This window comes from Scyliorhinus canicula, chromosome 16, assembly GCF_902713615.1.
Source record: "Scyliorhinus canicula chromosome 16, sScyCan1.1, whole genome shotgun sequence".
Lineage (NCBI taxonomy): Eukaryota > Metazoa > Chordata > Chondrichthyes > Carcharhiniformes > Scyliorhinidae > Scyliorhinus > Scyliorhinus canicula.
Genome location: NC_052161.1, coordinates 301527 through 316817, shown reverse-complemented (window position 1 = coordinate 316817; position 15291 = coordinate 301527). Strand labels below are relative to the sequence as shown.

Genomic DNA, 15291 nt, shown 5'->3' with positions numbered 1-15291 from the left:
GGAACTTTGCTGATTGATGTTTTTGGGAAGCCAAGAGAAACTACAGGTATCCTCAGTATTTTGTCATAGTTTAAAACTATTTGTAGGTTTATGCTCAACTGATTAAGATGAATAAGTTGAATATATATTTGTATAATCCAAAATTGGCATCATTATAATTCATATTTGAATCTGTCCATGCATATTTTGTTAAGAACTCAGTTGATGTTCAGTGCCAAATCCCAGAGAGGACAACTAAAAGCACCTGCCCTTGACTGTATTTTGCAATTTGGGACAATGTAAGGAAAGATGTGAAAACCGGAGAAGGATGTGCCAATGTATTGATGATTTTTAACAAAATAAATGTTTCATAGAATTTACAGTGCAGAAGGAGGCTATTTGGCCCATCGAGTCTTTACCGGCCCCTGGAAAGAGCACCCCACCCAAGCCCACACCTCCACCCTACCCTCAAAAGCCAGTAACCCCCACCTAACCTTTTTGCACACTAAGTGCAATTTAGCACGGCCAATCCACCTAACCTGCACATGTTTGGACTGTGGCAGGAAACCGGAGCACCCGGAGGAAACCCACGGACACACGGAGTCGGTGGAATCAAACCTGGCACCGTGGAGCTGTGAAACAACTGTGCTAACCACTGGGCTACCGAGATATTGGCGTCAGGCAATGGAGAATCCCGCCCAACATCTTTAAAGTTACCCAGTTCCCAACCTATGTAATTCCCTAACTTCAGAACTATTCCACCCAAAACAACATCCAATAGGACTTCAGAAACTATAGGCTAAATCCATTAATAGTTATCACAATGGGCACTTGTATATTGGGGTTGCTCCTGACGTAGGGTAGAACAACTGGTTAATCAAACAGGGGTTTCTGCAGACTCAGATTGCTGGTCGTTCACACTGCTCTTCCTGCAGCTGGCATCTCATAGCAGCGAGATTGTATGGCTTGGAATTGCTCTGTTTTCCTGTTTAACCTTCCGTCATCTGTGATGTGGAGATGCCGGCGTTGGTTGGACTGGGGTGAGCACAGTAAGAAGTCTTACAACACCAGGTTAAAGTACAACATGTTTTGTTTCAAACACTAGCTTTCGGAGCACTGCCCATTCACCTGAGGAAGGAGCAGTGCTCTGAAAACTAGTGTTTGAAACAAACATGTTGGACTTTAACCTGGTGTTGTAAGACTTCTTACTGTTCCCTCATCTCAACTAACCTCCTCAAAAGCCACTCTTAATTTCCTTTATTTCAGAGTCCACTTCTCAGAGTGTATTTGTGCAGTTCACACCTCAACTCCCCCTTTGAGCCTCTAACATCCTTGTTCACACCCGTGACATTCTATTCTTCATTGCTATCAATTAGCCTGAGGTTTACAGTTGCTAAGCTTATAGAATCATAGAATTTACAGTGCAGAAAGAGGCCATTCGGCCCATCGAGTCTGCACCGGCTCTTGGAAAGAGCACCCTACCCAAGGTCAACACCTCCACCCTATCCCCATAACCCAGTAACCCCACCCAACACTAAGGGCAATTTGGACACTAAGGGCAATTTATCATGGCCAATCCACCTAACCTGCACATCTTTGGACTGTGGGAGGAAACCGGAGCACCCGGAGGAAACCCACGCAAACACGGGGAGAATGTGCAGACTCCGCACAGACAGTGACCCAAACCGGAATCGAACCTGGGACCCTGGAGCTGTGAAGCAATTGTAGCTATCCACAATGCTAACGTGCTGCCCATCAGCTATCAAAAGTACTAGTTCCATCAACTTAGCCAAACTGTCTCTGCCATTAGTTTCCATTTTTAAAATAATTTTTTAGTAAACATACAACCACCAGAACATAGAGCCAATAACTGGATTTCTTGATTTTTCATGTTATCATGATTTCCTGACAAAACCTATACCTCATTCTCTTGTTTCTCTTGCCAGTTCCATAATATAAAGTGAAATATCTGATGACGTAAATTTACCTTATTTCAGTGACTGATTACAAGTCTGTCTCATTTAACAAAAGCAATATCAAATGATAATTTAAGAATATCATCCAGATACCAATATTTTCAAAACCATTCTGCAGAAAGTACCATGAAACTGAAAACCTTTCAAAGGACCTGACTCAATGTGCAGAATGGCCTCCTTCCATGTGGTGCTTTTCTATGATTTCACTGCTCCGCACACTACAAATATTCTGTGATACAGAGACATCTTCATATTTTTGTAAGTGAATCATGAAAAGTCAGCATGCAGGTATAGTAAGTAACGGAGAAGGAAAACTGAATGGATTTGGATTTGTTTATTGTTACATGTTCCGAGGTACAGTGATCAAACAGATAATTTAGTACATGAAAAGAAAATACCGAATAGGGCAACACAAGGTATACAGTCTAAATACATAGACACCGGCATCGGATTAAGCATACAGGAGTGTTAATTAGGTCAGTCCATAAGAGGGTCGTTTAGGAGTCTGGTAACAGCGGGGAAGAAGCTATTTTTGAATCTGTTTGTGCATGTTCTGAGACTTTTGTATCTCCTGCCCAATGGAAGAAGTTGGAAAAGTGAGTAAGCCAGGTGGGAGGGGTCTTTGATTCTGCTGCCCGCTTTCCCCAGGCAGCGGGAGATATAGACAGAGTCAGTGGTTGGGAGGTGGGTGCACGATGGACTGGGCGATGTTCATGACTCTCTGAAGTTTCTTACAGTCTTGGGCCAAGCAGTTGCCATACCAGGCTGTGATGCAGCCCGATAGGGGCCAAGCAGTTGCCATACCGGGCTGTGATGCAGCCCGATAGGATGCTTTCTATAGTGGACCTGTAAACGTTGGTAAGAGTCGATGTGGAAATGCCAAATTTCCTTAGTTTCCTGAGGAAGTATAGGCACTGTTGTGCTTTCTTGGTAGCGTTGGCGTAGGTGGACCAGGACAGATTTTTGGTGATGTGTACCCCATGGAATTAGAAGCTGTCAATCATCTCCACCTCGGCACCATCGATGCAGACAGGGGTGTGTACAGTACTTTGCTTTCTGAAGTCAATGACAGCCCTTTAGTTTTGCTAGCATTGAGGGAGAGATTGTTGTTGTTGCCCCACTCCACTAAGTTCTCTATCTCCCTCCTGTATTCTGACTTGTCGTTCGAGATCCGACCTGCTATCGTCATGTCGTCAGCAAAATTGTAGATGGAGTTGGGACCACATTTTGCCACGCAGTCGCGTGTGTATAGGGAGCATAGTAGGGAGCTAAGTTAACCTTTATTGCAAGTGTGAATAGTTTATAAGAATAGAGAAGTCTTGGATTGATCAATTTGGGCCTAGCCTCATTGGCGTTTAGAAAAATGAGAGGTGATCTTACTGTAACCCAAGACTTTGAGATGTTTCCTCTTGTGGGGAAATCTGGAATTAGAGGGCAGAGTTTCAAAATATGGGATCTCCCATTTGAGGCAGAGTTGAGGAGGAAGTTCTTCCTCCAGAGGGTCAGTTAGTGTTTGGAATCCTCTCCCCCAGAGGCCAGTGTGTCACTGAAGGCTGAGTTTGGCAGCTTTGTGATTGACGAGGGATTGAAGAGTTATAGGGCTAGGCTGGAAAGTGGAATTAAGACTGTTCAGATCTTGCTGAATGGCAGTGCCATCTCAAGGAACTGAATGGGAGATTCCTACACCTATTTTGTAATGCGTTTTAATCTTCTTAATCAGGTGAAGTGGCTATCACTGGATTACAGTGATCCAGTGCCATGAGTTCTGTTTGAAACATATTTGGTAGATCCTAGTTTTTAACAATTCATTTTTCTTTGTAAATTGTTGTTTATTAAATGAGGGACAAAGTGTCTTCTTTTTAAGAAAAAGGGCAGTAAGGATCTGGAGTGTCAGAGTGTGCCATTGTGGTACGTACTATTCAGCAACCTCACACACAGCAGGAGAGTGGTGTTCTGTGAGGAGACTTGTGTCTCCATCTATTGGCGTTGAATGCCTGAGCATTCATGTTGATATTTCGACACTGAATAAAACCCTGTCTCTATAATGGATCAAATACTGGGAACAGAGAGCTGCTTTCTGACTGAAGCAAGCAGATAATCGGAGGTCAATGCCACAACAAGACTTTAGCTTTGGGACATGGAATTCTGGAACCAGGCAGCTTCGGGTCCTGGCACAATGAGACCCATTCTCCTTATCAGTAGTTGCACAGTCATGTTCAAGTGCATCACAATTAACCAATTTATTCAGAGAATAGTGCAGATAGTTAAAATATGATATGTTCCATTATTTAGAATTTGAATTGATGCATTGGATATTTTCTCTGAACTGCATAAATGCATTTATTTCAACCCATGTTGTCAGGGAGAACTGGTTATTTATTCTGTTGCCATTTATGGCAGCGGAATCCATCCGAGTGATGCTGCCCACTGGATGGAATCTACAAATGATTTCCAGGCTGGGGTCTGCTGCAGCCCAAATATAAGATTGTTTCATTTCACGTCTCAAAGGCTATGGGTTTTTAACACTGACATTTACACTGGCACCTCAGTTTGAAGCCCACAAAATATTTATTAGTAATTTGTTGGAGGAATTAGACATTTAATGAATATGGAAAACACAAACCCCTTTAAGTAGTAGATGGTATGATCTCAAATCATATCACGTGATTCAGCAATCCCTGTTGGAGCAGTCGAGCTACTTTTCCTCCTGCTTACTGGTTCTGAATGTGCTGCAGTCGAGCATCCCTCAGTCTTGCCCTGTTCCTGAATTATGAATAATGTGAAAAAGTGGGGGGAACTGCAGTTACCCCCTCAGGTTTCACCTTCAGACACATCACTAATCATGTCTCTGTGCTGCTGTTTGTTTTACAGAGAATGTGGAGGGATAAGGAAGAAATCAGGTAAGCATTGTTTTTCTAATTATAATTTCATATGCTGCGAATTGCCATATCAATCTAATATATTGTCATTAAAAAGTAATGATGTTCAAGATGTATTGCCAAAGGAAGGAGCCAGTAATGGTCTCATAAAAGTCGTGTGCCAGTCCAACGCTGACCCCAAACAGGTGGCAGCACCAGCAGGTGATTGCAGTCAGATTTAAAGGCACACACAAAGTTGGCCAAGTTATTTTCCTTCTCAGTTGATTGTGTTTATGGACCTAAAATTAATTGAAACATAAACTTCACATAATAATAATAATAATAATCACTTATTGTCACAAGTAGGCTTCAATTAAGTTACTGTGAAAAGCCCCTAATCGCCACATTCTGGCGCCTGTTCAGGGAGGCAGGTACGGGAATTGAACCCCATGCTACTAACATTGTTCTGCATTACAAGCCAACTGTTTAGCCCACTGTGCTAAACCAATCCCTTCCGTCTCTGAAACCTGCAAAGTGAAGCCTAGAATCGTTCTCTCTCCCGGAGCTTTATGACAACTGTGCAGTTGAATCAAATTGCGAGCTACTTGATTCTTTCACATTGTCCAGAACCGATCAAAAGTAGAGCATTACATCAATGTAATTGTGTGAGAAACTGCTCCAGAAGTGTAACAACTCCTTTGGAAGCTTGTTGCTAAGATTGAACTAATGAAGGTTTGTTGGGATTGCAGGGTACTCCTTTTTGCCTATATTACAAAGCACAATCTGTGAAAGCTACATATGACATTTATCATTCCGATTTAGGAAAGCTAGCGACAGTGATCACTGTGCGAAAAGTTTCCAATGCATCCTATCTTGGATGAACACTTTGTCACTTCCACGATATTACCAGCACACAAGCTGAGAGTTTGAAAGCTTGTGGGGTATAAAGTGTGCAAGTGCAACCGTTTCCGTGTATAAAGTTGATTCTCCTGTTGTTTTTATTTTGAAATTCAGTATGCGATTGGCATCAATGGCTATGCCAGCATTTATTGCCCATCGCCAATTGACCCTGAGAAGCTGGCGTTGAGCTGTCTTCTTGAACCGCTGCAGTCCATGTGATGTAGATTCACCCACCGTGTGTTAGAAAGGTTGGGTGGGGTTGCTGGGTTACGGGGATAGGGTGGAGGTTGTGGTCTTGGGTAGGGTGCTCTTTCCAAGGGCTTGTGCAGACTTGATGGGCCGAAAGGCCTCCTTCTGTACTGTAAATTCTATGATTCTGTTTACGATGAGCACAAGAGCCTGCCTTTCAGTTGTTATTCAACAGAGGCCTTAGGCACTTTTAATCAAAAAACAAGCTTTATTCTACGAATTTAGTCAACATCTTCATAAACAAACACAGTAGGAATTATTATCAACCACAAACATAAAGACCCCACACAGCTACAGTAATCTAAGTATAACTCTTAATGAATTCCCCTTTAACTGTTCCAATTCAATAACAAGATCCCATAAACCAAAAACCCATTTTCAAAGGTGTGGCCCAGCACGTGGCATTCTCACTGATATAAGACTTGTTATTGATACTCTGTTCCCCTGTTCAAACATCAGGTTTGAATTCCTTCCAGAAAGCAATTATCTCTTTTAAGTTACCAAGTACTTTGGAAACAGCTTTTAAAATGAAGATAGAGAAACACTTCTTTCAACCTGTGCAGTTCAAAACCAGTCCAAACTAAAAAAAAACGTAAGGAAAAACTCACCGAGTCACGGCCCAGCTGCACCCACACAATGACATCACTGAAGCCATGTGATAAGACAAAAACATTTCTTAAAGGGACACTCACATGACAGGAGTACACAATAAATGGGAATATACTAAGAGAGGTAGATGAAATGAGAGATCTTGGCTGCCAAGTACACAGCTCCCTAAAGGCAGCAGTTCACGTAGACAAGATTGTAAAAAAAGCATATGGAACGCTCTCTTTCATTGGCAGAGTTATAGAATATAAAAGTAAGGATATTATGTTAGAATTGTATAAAATACCGGTAAGGCCACAACTGGAATATTGTGTACAGTTTTGGTCGCCACGTTAAAGGAAGGACGCTATTGCTCTGGAGAGAGTGCAGAGGAAGTTTATAACAATGTTGCCAGGGCTAGAAACGTGTGGCTACGAGGAGAGACTGGACAGGTTGGGGTTATTTTCCTTGGAACAGAGAAGGCTGAGGGGTGACTTACTGGAGATTACAAATTTATGAGGGGAAGAGATAGAGTGGACAGCATAAAATTGTTTCCCTTTCGGAGAATTCTGGAACGAGGGGGCAGAGATTCAAGGTAAGTGGCAGAAGGTGTAGAGGGGACATGAGGAAGAACGTTTTTACACAGAGGCTGGTAGGAGTCTGGAATTCGCTGCCCGAGTTTGGGTAGTGGCAGAGTCTCTAAACTCTTTTTAAAAAAGTATCTGGATCTGCACCTTAAGTGCACGGATCTACAGGGCAATGGACCGGGTGTAGGAAGGTGGGATTAGAAAGGCTACCTGAATGGCAGCACGGTGGCGTAGTGGTTAGCACTGCAGTCTCACGACGCCGAGGTCCCAGGTTCGATCCCGGCCCTGGGTCACTGTCCGTGTGAAGTTTGCACATTCTCCCTGTGTTTGCGTGGGATTCTCCCCCACAACCCAAAGATGTGCAGGGTAGGTGGATTGGCCTCGCTAAATTGCCCCTTAATTGGAAAAAATAAATTTTTTTTAAATGAAGAAAAGAGAAAGGGCACCTGGGTGTCCTTGGGCTGGTGTGGATAAGATGGGCCGAATGGCCTCTAGTACTGTAACCGTTCTACGCTGCTATGTTTCTATCTCTGGACCAATTCTTATGAAACAAAAATGCTTTCTTTGTTCAGGAAATTTCTTATTCTGAGTCTGGAGCTTTTCACTTTCATCTTTCATATCTCCAGTAATATTGGCTCTGAAAAAATTGTCCATTCTTTCAATGTGTGAACTGAATGGTTCGTGAGATCTATCGTACATTCCTTGCCTTTTGATAAATCCTTTTGTCCAGTTTTCATATGTTACTGTGATCTAGGAAAACACTTAATAATTTTAAAAACTTTATTAGTGTCACAAGTAGGCTTACATTAACATTGTAACGAGGTTACTGTGAAAATCACTCTAATGATGACTGAAACCATTGTCGATTGTCATAAAAACCCATCTGTTTCATTAATGTCCTTTCGGGATGGAAATATCCCATCCTTACCTGGTCTCCAGACCCACAGCAATGTGGATGACTCTTAAATGGCCTCTGAAACGACACAGCAAGCCTCTCAGTTGCACATAACCGCTACAAAACACAACAAGGAATGAAACCGGACGGACCACCCGGCATCGAACCAGGCACCGGAAATGACCACGGCAAACCCAGCCCTGCCGACCCTGCACAATCCTCCTTACTAACATCTGGGGGCTTGTGCCAAAGTTGGGAGAGCTGTCTCACAGACTAATTTGTGAGGGGCTGGTTTAGCACAGTGGGCTAAATAGCTGGCTTGTAATGCAGAACAATGCCAGCAGCGCGGGTCCAATTCCCGTACCAGCCTCCTCGAACAGGCGCCGGAATGTGGCGACTAGGGGCTTTTGACAGTAACGTCATTGAAGCCTGCTTGTGACAATAAGCAATTATTATTGTTATTGTTAAGCAACAGCCTGACATAGTCATACCTAGAGAATCATACATTACAGATAACGTCCCAGACAGCACTAACACCATTCCTGGGTATGTCCTGTCTCACCGGCAGGACAGACCCAGCAGAGGTGGCAGCACAGTGGGATACAGTCAGGAGGGAGTTACCCTGGAAGACATCAACATCGACTCTGCACCCCATAAGACCATAAGACATAGGAGCAGAATTAGCCCACTTGGCCCTTCGAATCTGCTCCGCCATTCAATCATGGCTCATATTTTTCTTATCCTCATTCTCCCCATAACCCCTGATCCCCTTATGAATCAAGAACCTATCTATCTCTGTCTTAAAGACACTTGGTGATTTGGCCTCCACAACCTTCTGCGGCAAAGAGTTCCACAGAGTCACCACCCTCTGGCTGAAGAAACTCCTTATGAAGTCTCATAGCTTCAGGTTAAACATGGGCAAGGAAACCTCCTGCTGATTACCACGTACCAGCCACCATCAGCTGATGAAGCCGTACTCCTGCATGTTTAACACCACTTAGAGGAAGCACGGAGGGTGGCAAGAGTACAGAATATGCTCTGGGTGGGGACTTCACCAAGAGTGGCTCAGTGCTACTACCACAGACCGAGCTGGCCGGGTCCAAAAGGACAATAGCTGCTAGACTGGGACTGTGGCGGTGAGGGAACCAACAAGAGGGAAAAAGCATACTTGACCTCAACCTCACCAACCTTCCTGCTGCAGATATATCTGTCCATGACAGTATCGGTAGAAGTGACCACCCCACAGTCCTGTTGATTTCTGTCCTGTCTTCACATTGAGGATACCCTCTATCGTGTTGGGTGGCACTACCACGCTGCTAAATGGGATAGATTTCGAACAGATCTAGAAACTGAAGACTGGGCATCCATGAGGCGCTGTGGGCCATCAGCAGCAGCAGAATTGTATTCAACCAAATCTGCAACCTCATGGCCCGGCATATCCCCCCACTCTACCATTACCATGAAACCAGGGGGTCAACCCTGGTTCAATGAAGAACATATTGAAAAATGAGGTGTCAACCTGGTGAAGCTACAAATCATGACAACTTGTGTGCCAAACAGCATAAGCAGCAAGTAATAGACAGAGCTAAGTGATTCCACATTGAACGCATCAGACCTAAGCTCTGCAGCCGTGCCACATCCAGCTGTGAATGATGGTGGGCAATTAAACAATTCACTGGAGGAGGAGGCTCCACAAATATCCCCATGCTCAGTGATGGAGGGGTCCAGCACATCTGTGCAAAAGACAAGGTTGAGTCATTCACAACAATCTTCAGCCAGAAGTGCCGAGTGGATGATCCATCTCGGTCTCCTCCAGAGGTCCCCAGCATCACAGTCTTCAGCCAATACGATTCACTCCTCATGATATCAAGACACGGCTGAAGGCACTGAATACGGCAAAGGCTATGGACGTATAAGGCTATGACAATATTCCCAGCAATAGTACTGAAGATTTGTGCTCCAGAACTTGCTACACCCCTAGCCAAGCTGTTCCAGTACAGCTACAACACTGGCATCTACCTGGCAATGTGGAAAATTGCCCCGGTGTGTCCTGTACACAAGAAACAGGACAAATCCAACCCAGCCAATTACCACCCTATCAGTCTACACTCCATCATCAGCAAAGTGATGGAAGGAGTCATCAACAGTGCTATCAAGTGGCACTTACTCCGCAATAACCTGATCACAGACGCTAAGTTTGGGTTCCGCCACCTGTCCTCATTACAGTCTTGGTTCGAATATGGACAAAAGAACTCAGAGGTGAGAGTGACTGCCCTTAAAATCAAGACAGCATTTGACCAAGTATGGTGTCAAGGAGCCCTATCGAAACTGGAGTCAATGGGAATCGGGGGAAAACTCTTCGCTGGTTGGAGTCATACCTGGCACAAAGGAAGATGGTTGTGCTGTTTGGCGGTCAACCATCTCAGCTCCAGGACACCGGTGCAGGAGTTCCTCAGGTGAATGTCCTAGGCCCAACCATCTTCAGCTGCTTCATCAATAACCTTCCTTCCATCGTAAGGTCAGAAGTGGGGATGTTTGAGGATGACTGCACAATGTTCAGCACCATTCGCGACTCCCCAGATGATGAAGCAGTCCATGTCCGAATGCAGCAAGACTTGGACAATATCCAGGCTTGGGCTGACAAGTGGCAAGTTGCATTTGCATCACATCAGTGCCAGGCAATGGCCAACTCCTACAAGAGAGCATCTAACCACTACCCCATGACATTCAATGGCATTACCATCGCTGAATCCCCCACAATCAACATCCCATTGATTAGAAACTGAATTGGACCAGCCACATTAATACTGTGGCTACCAGGGCAGGTCAAAGGCTAGGAATCCTACGGCAAGCAAGCAGCTTCCCCCCCCCGGGCGGTAATCGCGCCGCGCTGGTCGGCGCCGCTCGCAGCGTCCCCCCCCCCCCCCCCCCCCCGGCGATTCCCTGGCCGCGATGGCCCGAAGTCCCGCTGGTCCTTTGCCAGTCCCGCTGGTGTAGATCAGGCTAGGTCCCTCACCAGCGGGACCTGGCGGCATGGGTGGGCTCTGGGGTCCTGGGGAGGGCACGGGGCCCCCATGGTGGCCTGGCCCGCAATCAGGGTCCACCGATTCGCGGGCTGTCCTGTGCCGTGGGGACACTCTTTTTGTACGCGTCGGAGTCGCGAATGGTGCGCGTAGATGAACCCCCCCCCGCGCATGCGCGGGAATGACGTCAGCAGCCGCTGACGCTCCCACGCATGCGCGGACTCGCGCCAGCCGGGGGAGACCCTTCGGCCCCGGCTGACGGGGCGCCAAAGGCCTTTCACGCCGGCCGGCGGAGCGCAAACCACTCCGGCACCGGCCTAGCCCCTGAAGGTGCGGAGGATTCCGCACCTTTGGGACGGGCCGACGCCAGAGTGGTTCACGCCACTCCGTCCCGTCGGGACCCTTCGCCCTTATTCAAGGGGTGGCTGGATATAGCACTTGGGGAGAATGGGATCAAAGGCTATGGGGAGAAAGAAGGATTAGGCCATTGAGTTGGATGATCAGCCAGGATCGTGGTGAATGGCGGAGCAGGCTGGAAGGGCCAAAAGGCCTCCTCCTGCTCCTATCTTCTATGTATCTATGTGTCTGCGTGGGTTTCCTCCGGATGCTCCGGCTTCCTCCCACAGTCCAAAGACGTGCGGGTTAGGTGGATTGGCCATGCTAAATTGCCCTCAGTGATCAAAAGGTTAGGTGAGTTTACTGGGTTACAGGGATAGAGTGGGGGCATGAGCCTAGGTAAGAGTACTCTTTCTGAGGGTTGGTGTGACTTGATGGGCCGACAGCCTCCTTTTGCACTGTAGGGAATCTATGTTTCTATGAAATAAGGAAACCAAAACTGGACACAATACTGCAGATGTGATCTCACCAACATCCTGTTTGCGGATCCCAGCCCGTGGCCTGCAGCTGCCCGCTTGGTGTTCTGTTTCGGGGGAATCCTCCCGGGAGTGTCCACACTGTAACAACGGCCTTGAGTCCTGTAGTCGCTCTCACTTTGCGGCAGCTGGCATCGTCCGGGTTCGGGAGCAGTGGGTCTGCGGTTGTTCTGGCGGCTGAGGTTGAGGACCGCCAGGCCCTGCAGCTGTTGGACCCCGGGCTCCACGCTCTTTCGGAACATGGCGATAACCATCACCCTCTGGGGGGGTCAAGCTGACCTCTGTTAAGGAGTCATCGTTGTATATCGACATCTCCAAGTCCACAGATGAACCAGCCCTGCAAGGATTTGGAAATGCAGTTCTGAACTCGCATGTGGCGGCGAGCGTCCTCAAACGTGCCAAAATGTCGGCATTTGATTCTCCTCGAACCTGTGATGCCGTGTGGTACTGGAGGGCCATTATTGGGGGCTGTGGGTTAATATGCACCTCGACCAGGGCCAGAGTGTGGTGAAAGGCATGTATAGAGTCTAACATATGCGTGAGGTTCTCGATGAGCGCACAGGTGGGTCCCTGCGATGGCTGACGCGAAGGTGAACCCCCCCCTGCGATAGGGTGGGGATGACGTCAGCAGCCGCTGACGCTCCCGCTCATGCGCGGACCCGCGCCAGCCGGCAGAGTCCCTTCGGCCCCGGCTGGCCGGGTGCCATAGGCCTTCCACGCCGGCCGGCGGGGCGCAAATCACTCTGGCGCCGGCCTAGCCCCTGAAGGTGCGGAATCGGGGAGGCCCGACGCCGGAGAGTTTCCCGCCACCCCACTGCGCTGTTTCTGCCTACCCCGTCGATTCCCGGAGAATCCCGCCTGTTATATCCGAGTGTTCGCCCACTGAGTCTGTATGGGTAGAACTGAAAAATGAGACGGGTGAGATCACTTTGATAGGACTTCCGACAGACCCCCAAATAGTCAGCGGGATATTGAGGAGCCAATATGTAAGGAGATTACAGATAGCTGCCGGAAAAACAGGGTGGTCATCGTTGGGGACTTTAACTTTCCCAACATTGACTGGGACAGCCATAGCATTAGGGGCTTGGATGGAGAGAAATTTGTTGAGTGTATTCAGGAAGAATTTCTCATTCAATATGTGGATGGCCCAACCAGAGAGGGGTTAAAACCTGACCACCTCTTGGGGAATAAGGAAGGGCAGGTGACAGAAGTGTTAGTGAGGGATCACTTTGGGACCAGTGACCATAATTCCATTAGTTTCAAGATAGCTATGGAGAATGATAGTCCTGGCCCAAAAGTTTACATTTTAAATTGGGGCAAGGCCAATTTTGAGGGTATTAGGTGGAAACTTTCAAAAGTTGATTGGGGGTACCTATTTGCAGGCATGGGGACAGCTGGTAAGTGGGAATCTTTCAAAAAGTTGTTAACTAGGGTTCAGGGTGAGTCCATTCCTCTTGGAGCAAAGGTTAAGGCTGGTAGAAGTAGGGAACCCTGGATGACTCGGGATATTGAGGCCGTGGTCAAAAGGAAGAAGGAGGTATATGACATGCATCGGCAGCTGGGATCAAATGGATCCCTTGTCCCTTGAAGAGTATAGGGCTTGTCAGAGTAGAGTTAAGAGAAATCAGGAGGGCAAAAAGGGGACATGAGATTGTCTTATCAGATGAGGCAAAGGAAAATCCAAAGAGCTTTTACAGATACATAAAGGGTAAAAGGGTGACTCGGCAGAGGGTAGGGCCTCTTAAGGATAAACAATGCAATCTATCTGCAGATCCACAAGGGATGGGAGAGGTCTTAAATGAATATTTCTCATCAGTATTTACTGTTGAGAAAGGTACGAATGTTAGGGAAATTGGGGAAATAAAAAGTGATGTCTTGAGGAGTGTACATATTACAGAGAAGGAGGTGCTGGAGGTATTAAAGCGAATCAAGATAGATAAATCCCCGGGACCTGATGAAATGTATCCCAGGACGGTGTGGGAGGCTGGTGGGGGGGGGGGGGGGGGGGGGGGGGGGGATTGCCGGCCCCTGGCTGAGATATTTGAATCATCGACAGCCACAGGAGAGGTGCCTGAAGATTGGAGGGTAGCAAATGTTGTGCCCTTGTTTAAAAAGGGCTGTTGGGATAAGGCCGGGAACTACAGACTGGTTAGCCTTACTTCTGTAGTAGGTAAATTGTTAGAAGGTATTCTGAGGGACAGGATCTACAGGCATTTAGACAGGGAAGGGCTAATTAGGAAAAGTCAGCACGGTAAGGGGAAAGTCATGTCTCTCCAATTTGATTGAGTTTTTTGAAGGGGTAACCAAGGAGGTAGATGAGGGCAGTGTAGGCGACGCTGTCTACATGGACTTTGACAAGGTACCGCATGGTAGGTTGTTGCAAAAGGTTAAATCTCACGGAATCCAGGGCGAGGTAGCCAATTGGATACAAAATTGGCTTGGCGACTGAAGCCAAAGGGTGGTTGTGAAGAGTTGTTTTCTAAACTGGAGGCCTGTGACCAGCGGTGTACCTCAGGGATCGGTGCTGGGTCCACTGTTATTTGTGATATTTATTAATGATTTGGATGAGAATGTAGGAGGCATGGTTAGTAAGTTTGCAGAGGACATCAAGATCGGTGGCATAGTGGACAGTGAAGAAGGTTATCTAGGATTGCAACAGGACCTTGACCAATTGGGCCAGTAGGCCGATGAATGGCAGATGGAGTTTAATTTGGATAAATGTGAGGTGATGCATTTTGGTAGATCAAATCGGGGCAGGACCTACTCAGTTAATGTTAGGGTGTTGGGGAGACTAAGAGAACAAAGAGATTGAGGGGTACAGGTTCATAGCTCCTTGAAGGTGGAGTCGCAGGTGGACAGGTTAGTGAAGAAGGCATTCAGCATGCTCGGTTTTATTGGTCAGAATATTGAATACAGGAGTTGGGACGTCTTGTTGAAGTTGTACAAGACATTGGTAACACCACATATGGAATACTGTGTTCAGTTCTGGGCACCCTATTATAGGAAGGATATTGTTAAACTAGAAAGAGTGCAGAAATGATTTCCGAGAATACTACCAGGACTTGATGGTTTGGGTTATAAGGAGAGGCTGGATAGGCTGGGACTTTTTTCCCTGGCGCGTAGGAGGCTTAGGGGTGATCTTATAGAGGTCTATAAAATAATGAGGAGCGTAGATAAGGTAGATAGTCAACATCTTTTCCCAAAGGTAGATGAGTCTAGAACTAGAGGACATAGGTTTAAGGTGAGAGGAGAGAAATACTAAAGAGACCTGAGGGGAAATTTCTTCACACAGAGGGTGGTGAGTATCTGGAACGGGCTGCCAGAGGCAGTGGTAGAGGCGGGTTCAATTTTTTCCTTTAAAAAGCAG

At 46.7% G+C, this 15291-nt stretch overlaps 1 protein-coding gene across 3 annotated transcripts in view; it reads left to right on the top strand.

Moving 5' to 3' along the window:
* Positions 1-15291, top strand: part of sh3pxd2aa (SH3 and PX domains 2Aa) — a 367257-nt gene that overhangs the window by 190863 nt on the left and 161103 nt on the right. For all 3 annotated transcript variants that reach the window (XM_038822069.1, XM_038822070.1, XM_038822068.1), the window contains exon 6: positions 4827-4855. In XM_038822069.1, the coding sequence (XP_038677997.1) occupies positions 4827-4855 (29 nt within the window). The remainder of the gene's footprint in view (positions 1-4826; positions 4856-15291) is intronic.